Source organism: Heptranchias perlo, chromosome 27 (assembly GCF_035084215.1).
Source record: "Heptranchias perlo isolate sHepPer1 chromosome 27, sHepPer1.hap1, whole genome shotgun sequence".
NCBI classification, from domain to species: Eukaryota; Metazoa; Chordata; class Chondrichthyes; order Hexanchiformes; family Hexanchidae; genus Heptranchias; species Heptranchias perlo.
This window is the reverse complement of record NC_090351.1, coordinates 28,740,680-28,764,077: the sequence shown is the minus strand read 5'-3', so window position 1 is coordinate 28,764,077 and position 23,398 is coordinate 28,740,680. Positions and strand designations below refer to the sequence as shown.

At 41.0% G+C, this 23,398-nt stretch overlaps 1 protein-coding gene across 2 annotated transcripts; it reads right to left on the bottom strand.

Moving 5' to 3' along the window:
• Nucleotides 1-1,209: 1,209 nt before the first annotated feature.
• On the bottom strand, nucleotides 1,210-13,242 carry LOC137344718 (CMRF35-like molecule 8). Of its 2 annotated transcripts, none has more exons than XM_068007848.1 (6): nucleotides 13,141-13,242; nucleotides 12,288-12,620; nucleotides 9,570-9,624; nucleotides 7,054-7,169; nucleotides 6,543-6,589; nucleotides 1,210-1,999 (listed from the first exon to the last, which is right to left on the bottom strand). In XM_068007848.1, exons 1-5 carry the CDS (start codon nucleotides 13,178-13,180, stop codon nucleotides 6,567-6,569), a joined length of 567 nt encoding a protein of 188 aa, XP_067863949.1. In that variant the 5' UTR covers nucleotides 13,181-13,242; the 3' UTR covers nucleotides 1,210-1,999; nucleotides 6,543-6,566. The 2 variants fall into 2 exon arrangements, with proteins under 2 accessions (XP_067863949.1, XP_067863950.1); XM_068007849.1 differs by having other exon boundaries at nucleotides 12,288-12,617.
• Nucleotides 13,243-23,398: the final 10,156 nt, after the last annotated feature.

Below are 23,398 nucleotides of genomic sequence, written 5' to 3'. Positions count from 1 at the left end.
CAGGGAATACAAACCTAGTTTATGTAATCTCTCCTCATAATTTAACCCTTGAAGCCCTGGTAGCATTCTGGTGAATCTGCTATGATCTCTTTATGTAAATCCTACTTGACTTTAAAATAAACTATTCTGAACATCTAAATTGACTGGTGCCCTACATAGCTTAACCAGTGCTCAATATTTAGATTGAGTTGTGTTCAAAGAATCATACATCAGAGGCGGTCATTCGGTGCATCATGCCTGTGTCATCTCTGTTCTGCAACTAGAATGTTTTCACTGTCTCATATTCAGTACAATCTACCTATTGCATCAAACAATTCTGCAAATAAAATTAATACAGAGGCAAATACATTTGTCTGAAGAGATGAGCTGTGTTTGATTACTTACATTATAGCCCCATCTAGTGATAAATTATGTTATCACATGTAGGTGAAGATTTTGTTTTCATTGATTAGATAGAAACATGACGCAAAATCACTAGAGGGAGCTCACACTAAAACCAGTGTCTAACGGGAGTCTGCCTCTACTGAAATTTTACTTTTTATTACAGGATATTGATACTCAAGAGGAATAACCAGAGTTGATAATGAAGAGGGAAACTGAACAAAGGTTTTAATGGGAATACGTGAGATGTAGGGATGAAAACTTTCAACACATTCATCTCACCACAAGGACTGCAATGGTTTAAAGAGAAGGCCAACCACCTTCTGAGGGCATCTAGGGATAGGCAATAAATGCAGCCATGCCAATGTTGCCAGCATCAAGAGAACAAATATATAAAAGAAAGATAAGTACATGAGGGAGAAAAGAATAGAAGGATATATTGATAGGATGAAGTAGAGTGGGAGGAGGCTTGTGTGGAGCGTAAATGCCAGCATAGACCAGTTGGGCTGAATGGCCTGCGTCTGTGCTGTAAATTGTACCTAACTCAAATTATATTCTCATAACTGCTAACTGTGTCCTTTACTCAGCAGCTTTAACATGTTGAAAGTCTTGTTGAATAGCAATTGGGATTAAATTGTTGAGCAATGATATGCATTACAATAATACATGTAATTGCTCAATTATTTAATCCCAAATGTTTTGATATTAGATTTTATTTCAGGGAGTATTCAGTAATGGACTCATTTGTGAAAATGCCCAAGTAAATTGAGATCACTAGTTTGTTGATACTGAATAACTGAATCAAGATGAAAGTGAATAGTCAATCACTGACAGGAGATTTTGCAGGTTTAATATTGGATAGATAGCTGTATCATTTAACACAATTTACAGGCAGTCAAAATATTATAACACGCAAGCTTACAAATGAACAAGTATAAGTACTTCCACAGTTAACATCTGAATATACATCACCTCTACAATGCTAGGAGGTCACTGTCTCCTCCTCATTCCCTTTATCCCCTCTTTCTCAACATTACCTCTCTCATTTGTTCCTCCTGGTGTCAGCCGTGGCTCAGTGGTAGCACTCTTGCCTCTGAGTCAGAAGGTTGTGGGTTCAAGTCCCACTCCAGAGACTTGAGCACAAAATCTAGGCTGACGCTCCAGTGCAGTACCGAGGGAGTGCTGTACTATTGGAGGTGCCGTCTTTAGGATATGTTAAGCCGAGGTCCTGTCTGCCCTCACACGTGGATGTAAAAGATCCCATGACACTATTCAAAGAAGAGCAGGGGAGTTCTTCCCAATGTCCTGGCTAATATCTATCCGTCAACCAACATCACTGAAACAGATTATCTGGTCATTATCTCATTGCTGTATGTAGGACCTTGCTGCGCGCAAATTGGCTGCCACGTTTCCTAAATTACAATGACAACTACACTTCAAAAGTACTACATTGGCTGCAAAGCACTTTGGGACATCCTGAGGTCATGGAAAGCACTATATAAATGCACATCTTTCTTCTCTCCTTCCCTCATTTCCATCTCTCTCATTTGTCTATTCCGTCCTCCTTTCTCCACTCTCCTCTATTCCTCAAAAGCAAAATACTGTGAATGCTGGAAATCTGAAATAAAAATAGAAAATAGTGGCAATACTCAGCAAGTCAGGCAGCATCTGTGGAGAAAGAAACAGAGTTAATGTTTCAGATTGATGACCCTTCATCAGAACTGGAAGAAGTTGAAGATTAAACAGTTTTCAAGCAAGTACAGAGCCAGGGAAAGGGGGGAGGAAAGAACAAAAGGGAAGGTCTCTGATAGAGTGGAGGGCAGGAGTGACTAAATGACAAATGGGATGATGGTGCAAGGCAAGGAGGGAGGTAATGGGACAAGTAAAGAAACAAAAGATGGGTCTAGAGGAGCTGTAAACGGCAACACCAGAACCATTACCAGCACTTGCTGCCTAGAAAATTGGGAACAGTGGTTGTGGTCTGAAGTTATTGAAATCAATGTTGAGTCCGGAAGGTTGTAAAGTGCCTTATCGAAAGATACAATGCTGTTCTTTGAACTTCTGTTGAGCTTCATTGGAACAGTGTAAGAGGCCGAGGACAGAGAGGTCTGAGCGGGAGTGGGACGGGGGATTAAAATGGCAAGGGACCAGAAGGTCAGGGTCAGGCTTGGGGACTGAGTGGAGATGTTTAGCAAAGCAATCACCCAATCTGCATTTGGGCTTGCCAATGTAGAGGAGACCGCATTGTGAGCAGCGAATACAGTATACTAAATTGAAAGAAGTACAAGTAAATCGCTGTTTCACCTGGAAGGAGTGTTTGGGGCCCTGGACGGTGGGAAGGGAGGAAGTGAAAGGGCAGGTGTTGCATCTCCTGTGCTCACATGGGAAGGTGCCATGGGGAGGAGAACGGGTGTTGGGGGTGATGGAAGAGTGGACCTGGGTGTTGCAGAGGGAGTGGTCCCTTCAGAATGCTGAAAGGGGAAGGGAGGGGTAGATGTGTTTGGTGGTGGGATCACGGCGGAGATGGCGGAAATGGTGGAGGATAATACGTTGAATGTGAAGACTGGTGCAATGGAAGATGAGGACAAAGGGGACCTTATCATGGTTCCGGGAGGGAGGGGAAGGGGTGAGGGAAGAAGTGTGGGAAATAGGACGGACACGATCGAGGGCCCTGTCAACTATAGTGGAGGGGAATCCTCGGTTGAGAAAAAAGGAAGACATATCGGAAGCACTGGTGTGGAAGGTGGCATCATCAGAACAGAGATAACGGAGACGGAGAAACTGGGAGAAGAGAATAAAGTCTTTACCGTAAGCGGGGCGGGAGGAAGTGTAATCAAGGTAGCTGTATTCCTTTTGTTTTACACAATTATCAACAGTGTCCCTTAAAGCTTAGTCCCTGAAAGCTGAGTGGCACCTATCCTGCAGGTAACATCATACGATTTTCTTTCTGCTGCATTTGCACCAAAGATCTGTGCTTGTGTTGGGAGGAGAGACAGTACTCCGCATTTTATCCATTTTCAAGCTCCAGAGGAACTGACTGTTTCAGGGCTAGGTGTGTGTGGTAGCCCTTCCCCCCATGTGGTGATGCAGGTTAAAATTAGAATAAAAATTGATTCCACAAACAGATAAACCAGCTTATTTTACAGCATAAATATGAACCAAAACATTCTTAATGCAACAACTCCAGTGACCAATAATTTTCCTGAAACAAAGGCCCAATGCATATTTTGGTTACTGTCATCATATTTCAACTTTTATTTTTAGTTTCTCTTCCATTTCCTCTCCTAAAAAAAATAGCAATTTTCAATTGAAAGACACCCATGAAGCAAAAGGTTTGCTTCGCTACAACCTACAAACAGTTCATGCACACTTGCCGCAACCAGGGAGATGGCCCTCTGTATGAGTGTAAAATATTGCAATTAACACATTAAACTCTATTAAAAAAGCTATCTGATCCAGCACTAACATGGGGGATACATATACACATGAAATCTATTTCATAAGAAATAAGTTGACGATAAAAAGAACAGCTTTGTTTTTTTGGGATGCCCAACTTCATTAGTGAAGGTTCTTCCTGATTAAGTCCTTTGTTATTCTCACACCCCTCACATCGGACTGTGTACATGGGCAGCACGGCTAAACAAATCATTAATAGAGTTGCATTTCAGCCCAAAGAATCACATGTGGCTCACAAGAACATGTGGAACACCTCTGGACTGGAAAACCATCACATTCAACTATACAATATTCTACTGCTTCCAAAACACGAGGGCCGTGGATAAAATGGAAACAAGCTGCACAAGAATACAAGGTATTTGCCATTCCAGCTTTTATTAAAGTACCACACAGCAATGTTTGTAGCAAGCTCTGAAAAATAAAGATTAATTGGTAATGTATTGCCACAACTCTTAATCGGAATAGCAGCAATTCACAATCAACATTAAAGCTATAATGTTTGTTTTCTTTGCACATTGTGACATGTTTACATCACACAACACACAGAAGTGTTTGTCAATTTCTGATTTTGGATTATTTACTGCTCATGTGAACATCAATTTCAAGGGAAGCAAATCTGATGCCCAATACACCAGATAATCAGATCAGGGATCAGCACTGATGACAAATATAGCAAGGCCTAAGACCCAAACATTCCTACCCACCCACACCCCCGCAACCAGCAGAAAGGGAGAATTTTAAAAAGGGTGTTCAGATAATAGAACAGCAAAAGTTTTTGTCCTTAGTGGCTATCACTATCTGAACTACTTGTATTATATGTTCATAGAACCCATAATTACCACCTCCTTTCCCAATAGAACAGTGACGATAATTTGTTTTCTAGGATGGGGCCATGAGTCTGCAGGTCAAGAGCTTCTATTCACATGTCTCGAGCTGAAGTCTAAACACAGGGAAAAGGTAGGAGTGGACTTTTTAAAATCATCCAGGTTATTTTCTCCCTGAAGAGGAAATATTTTCCAACATTGCTGTTGGTAATCACCATCTATTTTAAATTAGGAACTTCTCCTTGTCAGACAGCAGTCAAAGGCTGACAACGCTTCCACATATCACAAACATATGGATCATATGAAGTGTACGATAGGAACAGCCTGCTGGATGGGGTACATTCGTGCCAATCTAGAAAACTAGCAAATGTTGACCAACAGCTTCAAAAGAGCTGACAGATCAGGAACAGTCCAAAATTACTAAAGGGGCTGTGAATGCTGAAGACATGGGGCCGGAAATTGCTTGTAAAATAATGGTGAGCCTGACATCGTTCACCGTCATTAATGGGCAAATCGAAGGGCAACTTCCGGCAATCGCACACACGCAGTCAAATGCAGAAATCTGGAACTTGCTCTTCCTGATTCACCGGTGATCTGAATTAATGAAGCCAGGATTCAGCCGGAAGGAGCTTTTTAGCTGTCAGAGAGTTGTTTAAAAAGTCTGAGAGTTGGGTGTCAGAATTTTCAAATGTGAAGTCTTATTCCTCCTGATTTTAATAGTTCTTGGATATTTTTTTTAAAATTTAAGTATTTTTTTTACTTTTTCTTTCGGTCTCTTTTATCTCAGTGTTTAATCTTATCCTCTCTTTATTTCACTTTCTCTATCTGATATTATAGTACATTTACTAATCTTATCTGGCACTTCCTGGTTCTTAGTTTGCGCGGTTTGTGAATGAGATTCACTTCCTGGTTCTCACGGCGTGGCTTCCTCCTCTCACAGCTCAGAGAAGCCCGGAAACGATCGCTGTATTTCTTGCAGATCTCAATTAAAGCAAGTTGATGCCCAGAAGACCGCGAAAAGTTTGTGGGTTAGTTACTTATCAGTGGCAGGCGATGTGTGTTCACCACTCAGCGCAGTTTCCGGCCCGAGACATTTCTTTTCTAGGGACTCTGTGGGCATACCCACCCCTCAGAAAGTTTTGATTTTTGACACTTTATTTGGTGCATCTTCTGGCATATTTGTAACTATGCCTTTCAAGCCAAAAATAATTTATTCTGGACAGGTAGCAATATTTTATATTTTTAAATATTAATATTTTTAAAATAGTCTTTAAAATCAACCAATTAATACTGTTAAAATAATGCGATATGAATGCATTGAGATGCTATTATTATCAACAATAATTTCTAGCACTGTCAGCCTGGATTTTGTGCTCAAGTCTCTGGAGTGGGACTTGAACCCACAACCTTCTGACTTAGAGGCAAGAGTGCTACCACAAACACTGCAGACGTAAGGTGACCATTTGTGTTTGGACTGTAGTCTATTTTTGAACCATTAATATTTTCAGTTGGGCGGAAAGGCATTGTAAAAATGATAGTCTAACAAAAAATTGTCAGCCTTAGACTACAGTTAATTTAATTTCTGAATAGGCCAATGCTAATTTTACTAATTGTGATATTGCAATTGAAAGTGCAGAGCATTACATGAGGGGACCAGGATTTATTTTTAACAGCTGATTACAAGCTTATAAACCCTAAACATATGTTATTTTAGCATCCAGAGTAAAATCAGGAATACTGCAAAACTAGTGTCGAACAATGGTTAAATAACAGTTTACCATTCACAACTTATTACACTTGTGGGGAGAATTTGAAATATAAGATTTCAAACCCAAATGGACACTTGCTTGCAAGAGATAATCTATTGATTGATGTTCTTACCCGACAGATGGGGCCCAATTTTTTTCAATCACTTTTTGCAGTTTCACCTTAAAGGAATTAAATAGTTTAATGAGTTACAAAGTAAAAGCAGATTCACTGTATTAATCTCAGCACTTTTAAACTAATTTACATGGCTCTCTGATGATGGGTAGAGACACTGGCTAATGTTGTACCAAGTCATAAAGACCAGGAAGACCTCAGTCTGTGTTGAGTTGGTGGATCGCAACATGGAGTGCTAAAATTGGCCACTTGGGCAAGGTACTGAAGAGGTGCTGGTGTCCATGGACAATACACAGCAAGAGTCAGTACCTTCAGGAGAAGAGGAGAGAAAATTGAAAAAAGGATTTGTACTAAAATATCCAAAATTTCACTTTGGTTGATTGTAAATGTTACACTTCAGCTTGCACTATGTAGAAGCACTTTATTCAGCCGTTTGTGTTAATGTACTTTTATTGCATATTGTAAAATCAGTAAATGATTGCATATTTGATGCCTAGTGACTGTAACTCACCATTGACTCTGTGCTTGTTCAGTAACACGCAGAAAATAATAACGGCAGCCAGAAGTTTCGAGGACAAATATAGGACCACGACTAAGAAGACAAAGTTCCATTTCATTTGCTTAGGACTGCAAATTAAAAAGTAAGATTGATGGTGTTTTTATAAAAGCTATTTCCAAGGTACAATTTAGAAACACAGCACAAACTCATTTTCACTAACAATAAACTTGAGACCCAGACAAGCAAGACTAACATAAAAAACTGATCTTAACCAACACTATATGAAGATTGCAACATTTTACAAATTGGTACAAGGACTAAACTGAAGTTACTGGTTCTTCTTTGACGAAACTCCATGGACCAATTTGGACTTGGGTTTCATCCAGTAGCCAGACGTTCATGAAGTTTCAAAATCTAGATCATATTTTGAAATTGTTCCAAAAAGACTTGTGGAGTCTGCTCTAATCTTCATGAATGTCACTTAATGGGATGGCCCTTGAAATGCCCAGTGAAATAAAATTATTTTGCCAGTTAATAACACGTGCCATTGTAATGAACTGTTCTGAAGATATTATCAAATTCTGCAAAAATGCTGCAGTCAAAATTTTCTTCACCACTAAGCATTCTCTAGATGCATCTACTGAGCATTTATTTCCTGCTCAAGTTAACATTTCAGGTGCAGACCCTACATCAGCACTGGAAGATATTACAGATGAACTGCATTTAAAAAGGAACAGAACAAAGGGGAAGGAAGAAAACACATACATGCATGCGCATGACAGAATGGCCTGTAAAGTGCTTAAGTGGAAAACAGGTGATAGTTAAAAAGCAGGAGTGATATTAGCATGGGACAATAGGAGGTACAAAGAGAGAAATCAAAGAAATTAAAGATATTTACAAGGTACAGAGAACATGTGTAAGAATAATGGGAATAGGGACAAATTTGACATCTTTTTCTTAATGCTATTAACCATCATGCTCTGCAAGTTGTGTTGCTTGGTTTGCTGAGCAAGTTGCCTATTTTGCTGAATTGTAAAATACTGACCTTTGAATGATGACTGAACCTTATCACCCCATGGTGAGGCAGACAGCTATGTGGTTAAGAGAAACAATGACCCAAAAAGCAGAATGACCATCTAAAGGTAGCAAAAAGGATAGGATAATGATGAGACAGCTAGATTAGTGCGATCAAACAAACTGACCACCTTGAAAAACAACCTTGCAAATGGACTTGTGATTAGATGAGTAATGTTAAAACAAGCTGACCATCTTGAATTCTTTGAAAAACAACTTTGTTAATCTATAAAGGTCTCTCCATACATGGTGGGGGCTTTAAAAACCCAAAGCCTTTGAGCTCGGGGCAGAGGATCCAGAGAAGCAAAAACAGCTGTCAGGACACCTAGCGGTCAGAAAACTCAAAACGACCACGCCGCCAACTTAATTACGAACTCTGCCCAGAGATCAAATGGGGTAATATTGTTTTAATTTCTGTATTATTGTCTTTTAATAGTAAGTACTTTTACATATTTGATTTGACTATTAATAAATGAGACATTGATTACCATTTGGTGTCACGTCCGAATCTGTTACACATGTGAGCTGAGGAGGAGGGGTGAGGCAGGCAGAAATGGAAGGACGAAAAATTGGCTTGGCAAAGCAGAACAGGCTTCACTGGCCCAGGAGGAGAAAAAAGCAGACTGCCTGCCAGCATGGTGTTGTGATGGAGGGTCCCCCCCAAACACCAACCCATTCTCCCTCCCCACTCCGAAACACAGGGGCACCCATCCCCTATTGCCAGCACTTTCTGCCAAAGAGTAAGTGGGAGTTATAGTTAATGTCTGCAGTTATTAAATTCAATATTACGGCCAGGTGGCTGCAAAGCGCCTAATAGAAAGATACAGTGCTGTTCCTTGCACTTGCATTAAGCTTCATTGGTACATTCTAGAAATCCAAAGACTGAGGGTTCAGAATGGGAGTAGGACAGGGAATTGAAAGAGCAAGCAACAGGGAGCTTGAGGTCCCACTTGCACACAGAACGGTAACCTAATCCACCTTTGGACTCCCTGAGGAGACTGCACCCGCTTCCCTTTGTTCTGTTCCTTTTTAAATGCTGTTCATCTGTAATGCCCTTCAGTTCTGACACATGAACTATCAGCTTATCTGTTCTTCCCACAGATTCTGACTGACCTGCAGTTTCCACATTTTCAGCTTTTATTTCAGATTTCCAGCTTTTTTGCTTATTTCCTGCTCTTGCGTTTCACTGAAAAATACCCTTTACTTTACAGTTCACTGATATCACTTAGTGCTTAATAATAGTCATGTAATGAATAGTGCAATTTATTTTATTCCTGTTAAATACAATGTAAGTACTTAGCAAATAAACAATGAGAGTTCTATATGTTACTGTATGTGATTCAAGCACCAGGAATTCTGTTCCCTTAAATTGTAATAACAAGTCTTAAGTTTACTTAGCGTCATTTTATTTGTTGTTGATTTATCTGCTGATGTAAACGCACACAAAGCATTACCTTAGTTCAGTGTTAAGGTTTGTTGACATTGGATTTGGTGCTGATGTCGGAGAAGCTGTTGAAGTAAATATAGTCATCAACATGGATTGTCATGTAACTGATGATTCACTTATAATCTGATACATTTGAAACCACAGACACTGAAAAGCTCAATCCTGCTCACTGCCAGAACTGTTCCAATTTGAAGAATGCTGTTTCTACATACTTCATCGATAAAGTGACATTCAATCATTCAACTATCTACTTGTGAAGCTAATTATGTAATTCTCCAGTTTCATTACACTCTGCAAGTTTAGTATTGGACATCTCCCCCTCAAAACACTTTATAAACAGACTATTTAAATATTTGAGAGTGTGGCAAGTCTCCCCTTTCTAAACATTTAGGCCTGGAGTGTGCAACCCGGAAGTTAAACCTGAAAATGCGGCCAATGTCGCACCCATTTTGCTGATGTCAAGTTACACCCAAGTATCGTCCTAATCTCATTAGAATACACCCAAATTAAAATGGCCGTAAATGGGCATAAACTGGCTTAAACAATCTGGGCCCCAAGAAAACGCTGAACCCGCACCAGTATAATTCTTCTATGAGTCTTAAAATTTAAGTTTGAACTCATTTAACCATCATTCATGTACATGAGGCACAGCATGTTTAAAAACCTGCAATTGGTGAAGATTTTCCATTTTTAATGTGACTTGTACTTATGCCATCAAACTGCACTAAAAGAAATAGAAAATATAGAGCAGGTCTCAGTGACGATAAATTTTTTTAAACACTCAGAAAATTGCAATTAAAAGACCAGAAAAATGATAGTTTCTTGTTGCGCCTGAAAATCTGGTCACAATATTGAGACACCCTGTGGACAAGCGCAATTGGAGGATATTCGCATTTGCGAGTCGGAGGTGTGGTCAATTTTGTGGGCGGAGTTTCATTTGGAGAGGATTTGATGCACAGACGTAAAAGATCGAGGAGACAGGGTGTATTGTAGTTACACAGGTAACTCACAGAAGCCCAAAATTCATCGATCTTTTAAAATGACATAATTTGTTTGCGCCCAGATTACGGGTGTATTTAATCCTTCTCTCTGGATTGAATTCCATTCTTACGCCCCCTCTAAAATCCCATCTCTTCGACAAGCTTTTGGCACCATTCCTAATCTCTTCTTTCTTGACTCATGTTTCCATGCACCTTCTGTGAAGCATCTTGGCGCTTTTTTTTTTACATTAAATTGCTATATAAATGAAAGTAGCTGTTGGGAGTAGTATTGTAATGTAATCTTTGATTAATACTTTCACCGCGCCATGCAAAATGGAGTTTCTACTCATGTCACTGGACTCAACCAGGTTTCCATTTCAAATGCAATATGATTGAATTATTTTTGACCCAGACACTCTTGTTTCTTGTGATGTGAATTTTTTGAGATATTTTATGGCAAATTACAAAGAAATCATAAGGACTAAGTTAAAATTAATAGCAACAATATCAAATTTTAAGTGCTAGTCCAGATTTAAGATGCTGGCCATAGCAGGGTATTTCTAACTATTTTAATTGGCATAAAGACATAACTGAATCTTGATATCAGTGGAGGTAACCCAGATCTGTAGAAATAACAGATCAGTAGAAATTAGGTTAAATCAGATTTAACTGCTGCATATGCCATGTGAGAACTGTATCCTTCTGCTTTGCCTCAAATTTAAAATGATCCTCCTTGTGTTTAAATGCCTTCATGGATTCATTCCCTCTTTATCTCTGCAACACACTCCTGCCCGACAAGTGACCAGCCCCGCGCCCCCACCTCCCTCCCCTCCAGAACTCTCCATTCCTCTGGCTCTGACCTCTTGTGCCTCCCTCCATCGGCCTTCAGCCTCCCTAAACCCCATCTCCTCTAGAACCGTCCTTACAATCCACCTGTTTGACCAAATTTATGGTCACTCCTCCCAATATCTCCTCCTTTAGCTCAGCATCCATTTTTGTCTGATTATGGCTCTGTGAAGTGCCTTGGGATGTTGATCTATGTTAAAGGCACTATATAAATGCAAGTTGATGTTGGTATTTCTTACTTTTGAAACTGTAATTCGCACTTGGCTTACAAGAAAATTAAGTTACCTAGTAATAGTTGTAATATGTTAGGCTGATCAAAGAGGTACTGTCTTTATGGGTTCACATTTTCTTTGCTTACAAACATTACAGCATCAATCACATCAGAACATGTAGTTGTGCCCTCTGTAGATAACAAATAATTTACGGCTCTTCTACACCAAATAAAAAACTGCCAAATGTTTTTCAGAAAGACACTGGTAATGGTGATTAATTGTATAGCTTCCCTGATGCTTAGAAAAAGAGTGAATAGCATCATACAAGGACCAGGATACTAACAGTAGGGCTTGGCTAATAGTTGTCCTTGTTTAACAGCTTTGCTATTTTGCAATCATTAGTCAGTGATTACAACAGCAATATGTGTTTCAAGCTTCAGTCCACATCAGCCTACATTATACAGTTGATACTAATATGGCAAAATCAATGACAGGTTTTATGCTGAAACAGGGGCTCCGGAAACTAATTGGTGTATGAAAAACCAAAACCGTTGCTTACATTTACATGCCAGGTTGAAACATTTGTATGGTGTGTCGATAAATCCTTTTCAGAGTATGGACTTTTACCATGTATTAGTGTCTTATGTGTTTGGTCAGACTGCTGTTGTCATTTATGTATCACCTTACCTTCTAAAATTTTTAGTTCTACCTCAAATGTTGCATAGTTCAGCTGAGACAGAAGTATTCCACAGAGGTATTGTCCTGCATCTTCCTTTTTTAGCTGGTGCAGGGTTATGGAAATCGTTCTGGTACTTTTATCATCAGTGATGGATACTCTACCCAAGTACAGATTATTCACATATCCAGCAGTATCCGTGATGTTAACACACAAGCCGTATATCACTTTACACCAGGTTTTTGTATAATCTTCATCTGCTTGGTCATATTGTAAGTGCACAGTGACCGATTCTGCTAGAGTTCCATTGATCACCGGTGGTCCTCTTAGTGTACATGAACCTGCTGGTATGTGAATTGGAGACAGGTTTACAACACAAATCAACAGGGGGAAGGGGGAAAGATGTGTTGGTGAATTTTTGCAAGTGTTATTTAATAGGATAAACATTGAAATCCTGTCATAAGTTCCAATCCTAATAAAAGATATACCCACTATTTCAGAAAACAATCTGTATGCTTCATTTTTAATTTCTCTGAAGAGTTCTAGAAGACTGAAATGAAAATTATATTTATTTAGTTCATTTCCTACCTTCTGACGTGTTATCCCTTACCTTTAGGCAAAGTATAGATCATATTCTTGCTGAGAGAGCAATAGAGCTAATTTTGCCAGCTTGGCTTATATTGATTTATAAAGGCAAAAAAAAGTGAATTTGGAAAAAATAATTCCTGATTCTCTCACTGGTAACCAGAACATACTCACAAAAACTATAAGCTGAACAATGAGGAAAACTTTCTCCTTGAAGTTTTAAAATTGGTAGGCTGTTTGCCTTTCCCTGTTTTAACACTACAATCTTTATTTCCTTACCTGATATAAACATCAATAGCAATAGAGCCTTAAAATCCATATTCTGTCCATAAGTTTAGACCAGCATTCTCGCAATTCTCAGATTTTGCTTTTGATCATTTACTTACGGTTGCATTTCACAATTTTCCGGACTGAGGAAATTTATCACGGAAAAAATTTCTGAATTATTGCTCAATATGTTGCAACACAGTGAGGCTTTAGACAGGATAGGGAAACAGTGATCATAATATCATTGGTTTTAGAATAGTTATGGAAAAGGACAAGGCACAATCAAGTGTAAAAATACTAAACTGGAGGAGAGCTAAATTCAGTGAGTTAAAAAGGGATCTTGCCCGGGTGGATTGGAATCAAAAATTGGTAGGCAAAACGGTAACTGAACAATGGGAGGCCTTCAAGGAGGAAATGGTAAGGGTACAGAGTAGACACATTCCCACGAGGGGGAAAGGAAGGACACCCAAAGCTAAAGCTCCCGCTTGAGTGGCAGCTGGCGTCACTGCAGTGCATCTGCGAGGCCGAGAACTACGTGGATAGCACGTTTCAGGAGGTGGTCACCCCGCAGCTTAAGAGTGTGCAGGCAGAGAGGGACTGGGTGACCGCCAGACAGACAAGGAGGACCAGGCAGGTAGTGCAGGAGTCCCCTGAGGGCATCTTGCTCTCTAACCGATATTCAGTTCTGAATTATGGTGAGGGATAGGGTTCCCCTGGGGAGTGCAGCCAGAGCCAAGACCATAGCACTCTGGGTAGCTCAGCCATACAGGGTGGGAGGAGAAAGGTCAAGAGAGCAATGGTAATAGGGGATTCTATAGTTAGGGGAGCAGACAGGCATTTCTGCGGCCACAGATGTGATTCCAGGATGGTATGTTGCCTCCCTGGTGCCAGGGTCAAGGATGTCACTTAGCGGCTGCAGAACATTCTGGAGGGGGAGGGGGAACAGCTAGAGGTCCTGGTCCATATCGGTACCAACGACGTAGGTATAAAGAGGGATGAGGTCCTGCAGGCAGATTTTAAGGAGTTAGGAAAGAGATTAAGAAGCCGGGCCTCGAAGGTAGTAATCTCTGGATTACTCCCGGTGCCACGTGATAGCAAGTATAGAAATAGGAGGATAGAGCAAATGAATGCATGGCTGGAGAGATGGTGCAGGAGGGAGGGCTTAAAATTCCTGGGGCATTGGGACCGGTTTTGGGGGAGATGGGATCTGTACAAGACGGATGGGTTGCACCTCAACAAGGCCGGGGACCAATATCCTCGTGGGGACGTTTGCTAGTGCTGTTGGGGAGGGTTTAAACTAGCTTGGCAGGGGGACGGGAACCTGAGCGTAGATTCAGAAGGGAGAGAAATAGAGCTGGAAATGGAAGGCAGAAAATTAGAAAGTGAGTTTGGAAGGCAGAGGAAACAAAGGCTAGAAAATAGGCAACAAAGGAGTTTGGCAGTGCTTAATGGCATATACCTCAATGCAAGGAGTATAGCGAATAAGGCAGATGAGTTAAGGGCACAGATAGGCATGTGGAAGTTTGATATCTTAGCTATTACTGAAACATGGCTTAAAGAGGGACAGGAATGACAGCTTAATATTCCTGGTTACAGGGTTTTCAGATGAGATAGAGAGGGAGATAAAAAAGGAGGGGAGTGGCAATATTGGTTAAAGAAAAAATTATGGCTGTGAGGAGAGATGATATGTTAGAAGGATCATCAAATGAGGCCATATGGGTTGAACTAAAGAACAAAAAAGGGGCAGTTGCACTTCTGGGAGTGTACTGTAGACCCCCAGTCAGTGAGAGATAGAAGAACAAATATGTGGGCAAATTTCTGAGAAATGCAAAAATAGGGCAGTAATAGTAGGGGATCTCAACTACCTTAATACTAACTGGGATACAATCAGTGCGAAAGGTATAGAGGGTGCAGAATTCTTAAATTGCATTCAGGAGAACTTTTTTTAGCCAGTACATAACAAGCCCAACAAAAAGGGAGGCAGTTCTGGATTTAGCTTTAGGGAATGAAGCTGGGCAGGTGGAAGGAGTATCAGTGGGAGAGCATTTTGGTGGTAGTGGTCATAATTCAGTCAGATTTAACATAGTTATGGAAAAGGACAAAGGTAGAACAGGAGTAAAAGTTCTAAATTGGGGAAAGGCCAATTTTACTAGGCTGAGAAGTGATTTAGCAAAAGTGGACTGGAAATGGCTACTTGAAGGTCAAAGCAGTGGGAGGCATTCAGGGGGGAGATTTAAGGGGTTCAGAGTAAACATGTTCCCACAAAGAAAAAGGGTGGGACTGCCAAATCTAGAGCCTCCTGGATGACAAGGAGCATACAGGGTAAGAAAAGGCAAAAAAGGGAAGCTTATATCAGATACTGAGAGCTCAATACTGCAGAAAGCTTAGAGGAGTATAGAAATTGCAGGGGTAAAATTAAAAAAGGAAATTAGGAAAGCAAAGAGAGGGAATGAAAAAATACTGGCAAGTAAAATTAAGGAAAACCCAAAAATGTTTTATAAATACATAAAGAGCAAGAGGACAACTAGGGAAAGAGAAGGGTCTATTAGAGACCAAAAATGTAACCTGTGTGTGGAGGTGGAAGATGTGGGTATGATTCTTAATGAATACTTTGCATCTGCCTTCACAAAAGACTCTGACCATCATTTTTCAATCCTCCCTGGCTACAGGCATGGTGCCGGAGGATTGGATGACTGCTAATGTTGTAACGTTGTTTAAAAAGGGAGAAAAAGATAAGAGTAATTCTAGGCCAGTCAGTCTAACCTTGGTGGTGGGCAAATTATTGGAATCAATTCTGAGGGACAGCATAAATTGTCATTTAGAAAGGCATGGGTTAATCAAGGACAGTCAGCATAAGGGAAGGTCATGTCTGAGCAACTTGATTCAATTTTTTGAGGAGGTAACAAGGAGGGTCGATGAGGGTAACGCGTTTGATGTAGTGTACATGAATTTTAGCAAGGCTTTTGACAAGGTCCCACATAGACTGGTCAAAAAAAAGTAAAAGCCCATGGGATTCAAGAGAAAGTGGCAAGTTGGATCCAAAATTGGCTCAGTGGCAGGAAGCAAAAGGTAATGGTTGATGGGTGTTTTTGCGACTGGAAGGCTGTACTAGGTCCCTTGCTTTTTGTGGTACATATTAATGATTTGGACTTGAATGTGAGGGGGGTTTGATCAAGAAGTTTGCAGATGATACAAAAATTGGCCATGTGGTTGACAGTGAGGAGGAAATCTGGAGATTGCAGGAGGATAACAATGGACTGGTCAGGTGCACAGAAAAGTAGCAAATGGAATTCAATCTAGAGAAGTGTGAGGTAATGCATTTGGAGAGGGCAAACAAGACAAGGGAGTACACAATAAATGGGAGGATACTGAGAGGTGTAGAGGAACAAAGGGACCTTGGAGTGCATGTCCTCAGATCCTTGAAGGTTGCAGGACAGGTAGATAAGGTGGTTAAAAAGGCATACGGGATACTTTCCTTTATTAGCTGAGGCATAGAATATAAAAGCAGGGAGGTTATGCTAGAACTGTATAAAACATTGGTTAGGCCACAGTTTGAGTACTGCGTACAGTTCTGGTCACCACATTACAGGAAAGATGTGATTGCACTAGAGAGGGTACAGAGATTTGCGAGGATGTTGCCAGGGCTGGAGAATTTTAGCTATGAAAAAAGATTGGATAGGCTGGGGTTGTTTTCTTTGGAACAAAGGAGGCTGAGAGGAAATTTAATTGAGGTATATAAAGTTATGACAAGGCTTGATAGAGTGAATAGGGAGGGCCTTTTTCCCTTAGCAGAGGGACAGTGACCAGGGGGCATAGATTTAAAGTAATTGGTTGAAGGATTAAAGGGGAGCTGAGGAGAATTTTTTTCACCCAGAGGGTGGTGGGGGTCTGGAACTCACTGCCTGAAAGGGTGGTAGAGGCAGAAACCTCAACTCATTTAAAAAGAACTTGGATGTGTACTTGAAGTGCTGCAACCTACAGGGCTACAGACCAAGTGCTGGAAAGTGGGATTAAGCTAGATAGCTCTTTTTCGGCCGGCATGGACACGATGGGCTGAATGGCCTCCTTCTGTACCGTAACTTTCTATGATTCCCTGGATGACTAATAAAGATGCAGAGATTAAAATGAAACAGAATAAGGAGGCTTATAACAAATATAAGGTTCATAATACAATAGAGAACCAAGCCATATACAGAAAGCCCAGAGATCTAAAGAAGGGAATAAGAAGGGCAAAGAGAGTGTACGAGACTAGAATGGCAGCTAACATAAAAGGGGACCCAAAAGTCTTTTATAAACATATAAATAGTAAAACGGTAGTCAAAAGGGTGGGGCCAATTAGGGACAAAAAAAAGGAGATCTTCTTTTGGAGGCAGAGGGTATGGCTGAGGTGCTAAATGAATACTTCATCCATCCTCACTAAAGAGGATGCTGCCAATGTAGCAATAAAGGAGGAGGTAGTAACCGTATTGGATAGGATAAAAATAGATAAAGAGGGAGTACTGAAAAGGTTGGCAGTATTCAAAATAGAAAAGTCACCCGGTCCAGATGGGATGCACCCTAGGTTACTGAGGGAAGGGTAGAAACTGCAGAGGCTCTGGCCACAGTCTTCCAAACCTCCTTAGGACATTGCTGCAGGAATTCCTCAGGGCAGTGTCCCAGGCCCAACTATTTTCAGTTGCTTCATCAATGATCTTCCCTCCATCGTAAGAAGTGGGGATGTTTGCACAGTGTTCAGTTCCATTCGCAACCCCTCGGATAATGAAGCGGTCTGTGTCCACATGCAGCAAGACCTGGACAGCATCAAGGCTTGGGCTGATAAGTGGCAAGTAACATTCACACCACACAAGTGCCAGGCACTGATCATCTCCAACAAGTGAGTCTAACCACCTCCCCTTGACATTCAATGGCATTACCATCGCCGAATACCCCACCATCAACATCCTGGGGGTCACCATTGACCAGAAACTTAACTGGATCAGCCACATAAATACTGTGGCTACAAGAGCAGGTCAGAGGCTGGGTATTCTGCAGCGAGTGACTCGCCTCCTAACTCCCGAAAGCCTTTCCACCATCTACAAAGCACAAATCAGGAGCGTGATGGAATACTCTCCACTTGCCTGGATGCGTGCAGCTCCAACAACACTCAAGAAGCTCAACACCATCCAGGACAAAGCAGCACGCTTGATTGGCACCCCATCCAACACCTTAAAGTCATTCCCTCCACAACCAGCGCACCGTACCTGCAATGTGCACCATCTACAGGATGCACTACAGCAGCTCGCCAAAGCTTCTTCGACAGCACCTCCCAAACCCGCGACCTCTACCACTTAGGACAAGGGCATGGGAATACCAGCTGCACGTTCCCCTCCAAGTCACACACCATCCCGACTTGGAAATAAATTGCAGTGCCTTCATCATCACTGGGTCAAAATCCTGGAACTCCCTCCCTAACAGCACTGTGGGAGAACCTTCATCACACGGACTGCAGCGGTTCAAGAAGGCGGCTCACCACCACCTTCTCAAGGGATGGCCAATAAATGCTGGCCTTGCCAGCCACGCTCATATCCCATGAATGAATAAAAAAATATGGGGGCAGAGCCAGAGGGATGCAAATGTTACACCCTTTGTTCAAAAAAGGGGAGAGGGATAAACCCGGCAATTACAGGCCAGTCAGACTAACATCAGTCGTTGGGAAACTTTTAGAGACAATAATCCAGGTCAAAATTAATTGGCACTTGGAAAAGTATGGGCTGAAAAATGAAAGTCAGCACGGATTTGTTAAAGTAAAATCAAGTTTGGCTAACTTGAGTTCTTTGATGAAGGTAATGAGTTTGATGTAGTATATATAGACTTCCAAAAAGCATTGATAAAATACCACATAATAGACTTGTAAGCAAAATTAAAGTCCATGGGGTTAAGGGGACAGTGGCAGCATTGATACAAAATTGGCTAGGGGACAGAAAACAGAGGTGAACGGTTGTTATTCTGACAGGAGGGAAGTATACAGTGGTGTTCCCCAGGGGTCGGTATTAGGACCATTGCTATTTTTGATATATATTAATGATCTGGACTTGTGTATACAGAGTATAATTTCAACATTTGCAGATGACACAAAACTCGGAAATGTAGTAAACAATGTGGAGGATAGTAACAGACTTCATAGGGTGATAGACTGACTGGTGATATGAATAGAAACGTGGCAGATGAAATTTAACACAAGTGAGAAGTGATACATTTTAGTAGGAAGAATGAGGAGAGACAATATAAACTAAATGGTACAATTTTAAAGGGGGACAGGAACAGAGAGACCTGGGAGTGTGTATACACAAATCTTTGAAGGTGGCAGAACAAGTTGAGAAAGCTGTTAAAAAAAGTGTATGGGATCCTGGGCTTTATTAATAGAGGCATAGAGTGCAAAAGCAAGGAAGTTATGCCAAACCTTTATAAAACATTGGTTAGGCCTCAGCTGGAGTATTGTGTCCAATTCTGGGCACCACACTTTAGGAAGGATGTGAAGGCCTTAGAGAGTGCAGAAGAGATTTACTAGAATGGTACCAGGGATGAGGGACTTCAGTTACATGGAGAGACAGGAAAGGCTGGGGTTGTTCTTCTTAGAGCAGAGAAGGTTAAAAGGAAATTTGATAGAAGTGTTCAAAATCATGGTTTAGATAAAGTAAATAAAGAGAAACTGTTCCCATTGGCGGAAGGTTCTAGAACCAGAGGACACAGCTTCCTCGACAGCACCTCCCAAACCCGCAACCTCTACCACCTAGGACAAGAGCAGCAGGTACATGGGAACACCACCACCTGCACGTTCCCCTCCAAGTCACACACCATCCCGACTTGGAAATATATCGCCGTTCCTTCATCGTCGCTGGGTCAAAATCCTGGAGCTCCCTTCCTAACAGCCCTGTGGGAGAACCTTCACCACAGACTGCAGTGGTTCAAGGCGGCGGCTCACCAACCACCTTCTCAAGGGCAATTAGGGATGGGCAATAAATGCTGGCCTCGCCAGCAACTCCCACATCCCATGAACAAATTTTTTAAAAAGTGATTGGCGAAAGAGCCAAAGGTGACATGAGGAAAACCTTTTTTTTTAAGCACAGCAAGTAATTATGATCTGGAATGCACTGTCTGAAAGGGCGGTCGAAGCAGCTTCAATCGTGGCTTTCAAAAAGGAATTGGATAAATACTTGAAGGGAAAAAAAGCTGCAGGGCCACGGGGAAAGAGCAGGACTAACTGGATTGCTCTTACAAAGAGTCGGCATGGGCTCGATGGGCCAAATGGCCTCCTTCTGGGCTGTAGCCATTCTATGATTCTATATATTTAAGAACTAAAATGACTTCCTTCTAAGTTTCTCTTTCTTAAAAAAAAAAGTACCACACTGCCTGAGGAAGGGGAAAGCCCCCGAAAGCTTGTGGGATTAAAAATAAAATCGTTGGACTATAACTTGGTGTTGTAAAATTGTTTACAATTGTTAACCCCAGTCCATCACCGGCATCTCCACATCATTAAAAAAAAAGGAAATACTGTTGCAATTCTGTTTGAACATCTATTCTCAAAGATGTGAGATACAATGCCAAAATGTGTGGCTAGTCTGGTACTTTTGGCATTAAAGGATAAAGAATTTAGGAATAAAAATAGCTAATTCGAGGAGCATAGCCAGCCTACAGCAACATACTTTGGGTACATTATGTTGTACTGCTAAGGAGCACACAATGTAATCTAAGCCAGGGGGTCCAAACTTCTCTCTTTACGAGCAGAATTGGTCTCTTATGGACTGCAGAGGGGTACTTGTTCTCATTAATTTGCATATGCCAATACCTCTATTTTGATCCACTGCTGAAGCAACAGCACTAACAGCAGCTCTTACCAAATGCCAGGGCCACTAAATTTAAAAACAGGACAAACCAGCAAAGAAATATAAGTGCAAATAAGACTGAGTTGCCAGGGATCAGGGGCTGCAGGCTGGACATCTCTGGTCTAATCCTTTGTATATATGTAGCTTCATTTCTGTATCAGCCCCTTCTCCAGCTGTTTTTCAAATTATGGATTTTAAAACATGTGGATCACAACAAACGATCGCCCCCTACAGGAAAAAAAGGATAGCTCCCCCCAATCATCCATGGTAGAATCTATGCTTCTAGCTGCAGGATTAGTGACAAAACATTTCTTGGAGTCATGGGGTGCTCAATCTAGAGAAGAGAATTTGTTTTCTGCCATTTGCTACACCTGATCAAAAAAAAAACTGCATAAACTGTACATCAAATGCAAATTTTCCTTACAACATCCTATAACTTAGACTAATAATCCCCTCATACTTGATATCTCAACAAATTGCAGTTATTCCATACCAGTAAATTAAGAGTGCTACTTTGCTCTTATGTAATTTGTGCACAAGTTTTTTTAAATTGTATTTCAAACTCTTACAGGAGCTTTCAAACACTTCTACTGGAGACTCCAAGTTGCACAATTTGGACCCTTATAATGTTTTCAGATTTTTTGAATTACAGCACTTGACAAATGCAAAATAAAATAAATGAAATCGTTGCCACGTTTGGAATTTTGACAAAGGATCAGGACACAAAAGGATTTAACAAAATTCTCAACCATTTTATACAGTATGCAGTTCATCAAAAATCCACTAATTCTTCCACTGTTCCCACTCTAGCTGTTTTCATTTTATCAGAATATAATGCAAGGTTGTTTTTACAAGCCTTCTTTCTCTATCCAGTTTAATCACTAAGATGCAGAACATATTAGTGTACAAGCTTGATAATTGCAAGTAGTCGGAAGAAAAGCTTACAATGCACGAGTCTGATTAAAAGCACAAGTTGTTTGATACACTTGTGAAAATCCCTTAACATGTGTAAAATTATATTCAGAATCAAATACATAGAATTTGTCTACATAAATTGGGGCTACAATTCTGAGTCATCTGGAGCTTTAATTGGGGATAAAGATATAACCATTATTGGAAGCTAACTTTGTCTAATTTTGTCAGTATCACCATCGATAGATTACGTACTTGATATAATTGAAAATTGTCCAACAGCACATTCTTGGTACCATGATTATAAGAACTTGAGATCGGAGTAGGTCATACGGTCCCTTGAGCCTGCTCCGCCATTCAAGATCATGGCTGATCTTCAACCTCAACTCCACTTTCCTGCCCGATCCCCATATTCCTTGATTCCCCTAAAGTCCAAAAAAACCTATCTATCTCAGCCTCTAATATACTCAACGACTCAGCATCCACAGCTCTCTGGCATACAGAATTCCAAAGATTCACAACCCTCTGGAGTAAAGAAATTCCTCCTCATCTCAGTCTTAAATGGCCAACCCCATGTTCTAGACTCTCCAGCCAGGGAAACAACCTCTCAGCATCTACCCTGTCAAGCCCCCTGAGAATCTTGTATGTTTCAATGAGATCACCTCTCATTCTTCTAAACTCCAGAGAGTATAGGCCCATTCTACTCAACCTCTCCTCACAGGGCAACCCTTTCATCCCAGGAATTAATCTAGTGAACCTTTGTTGCACCGCCTGCAAGGCAGGTATATCCTTCCTTAGATAAGGAGACCAAAACTGTACACAGTACTCCAGGTGAGGTCTCACCAAGGCCCTGTACAATTGTAATAAGACTTCCTTACTCTTGTACTCCAACCCTCTTGCAATAAAGGCCAACATGCCATTTGCCTTCCTAATTGCTTGCTGTACCTGCATGCTAACTTTGTGTTTCTTGTACAAGGACACCCACATCTCTCTGAACACTAACATTTAATAGTTCTCACCATTTGAAAAATATTCTGTTTTTCTATTCTTCCTACCAAACTGAATAACCTCACATTTCCCCACATTATACTTCATCAGCCACCTCCTTGTCCACTCACTTAACCTGTCTATATCCCTTTGCAGACACTGTCCTCCTCAGCTTACTTTCCCACCTAGCTTTGTATCATCAGCAAACTTGGATACATTACACTCGGTCCCTTCATCCAAGTCATTAATATAAATTGTAAATAGCTGAGGCCCAAGCACTGTTCCTTGTGGCACCCCACTAGTTACAGCCCGCCAACCTGAAAATGACCCGTTTATCCCTACTCTCTGGTTAACGGACAGAAAACAATCAGCTATCCATGCTAATATAGTATCCCGAACCCCATGAGCCCTTATCTTGTGTAACAACCTTTTATGTGGCAACTTATTGAATGCCTTTTGGAAATCCAAATATACTACATCCACTGGTTCCCCTTTATCTATCCTGCTAG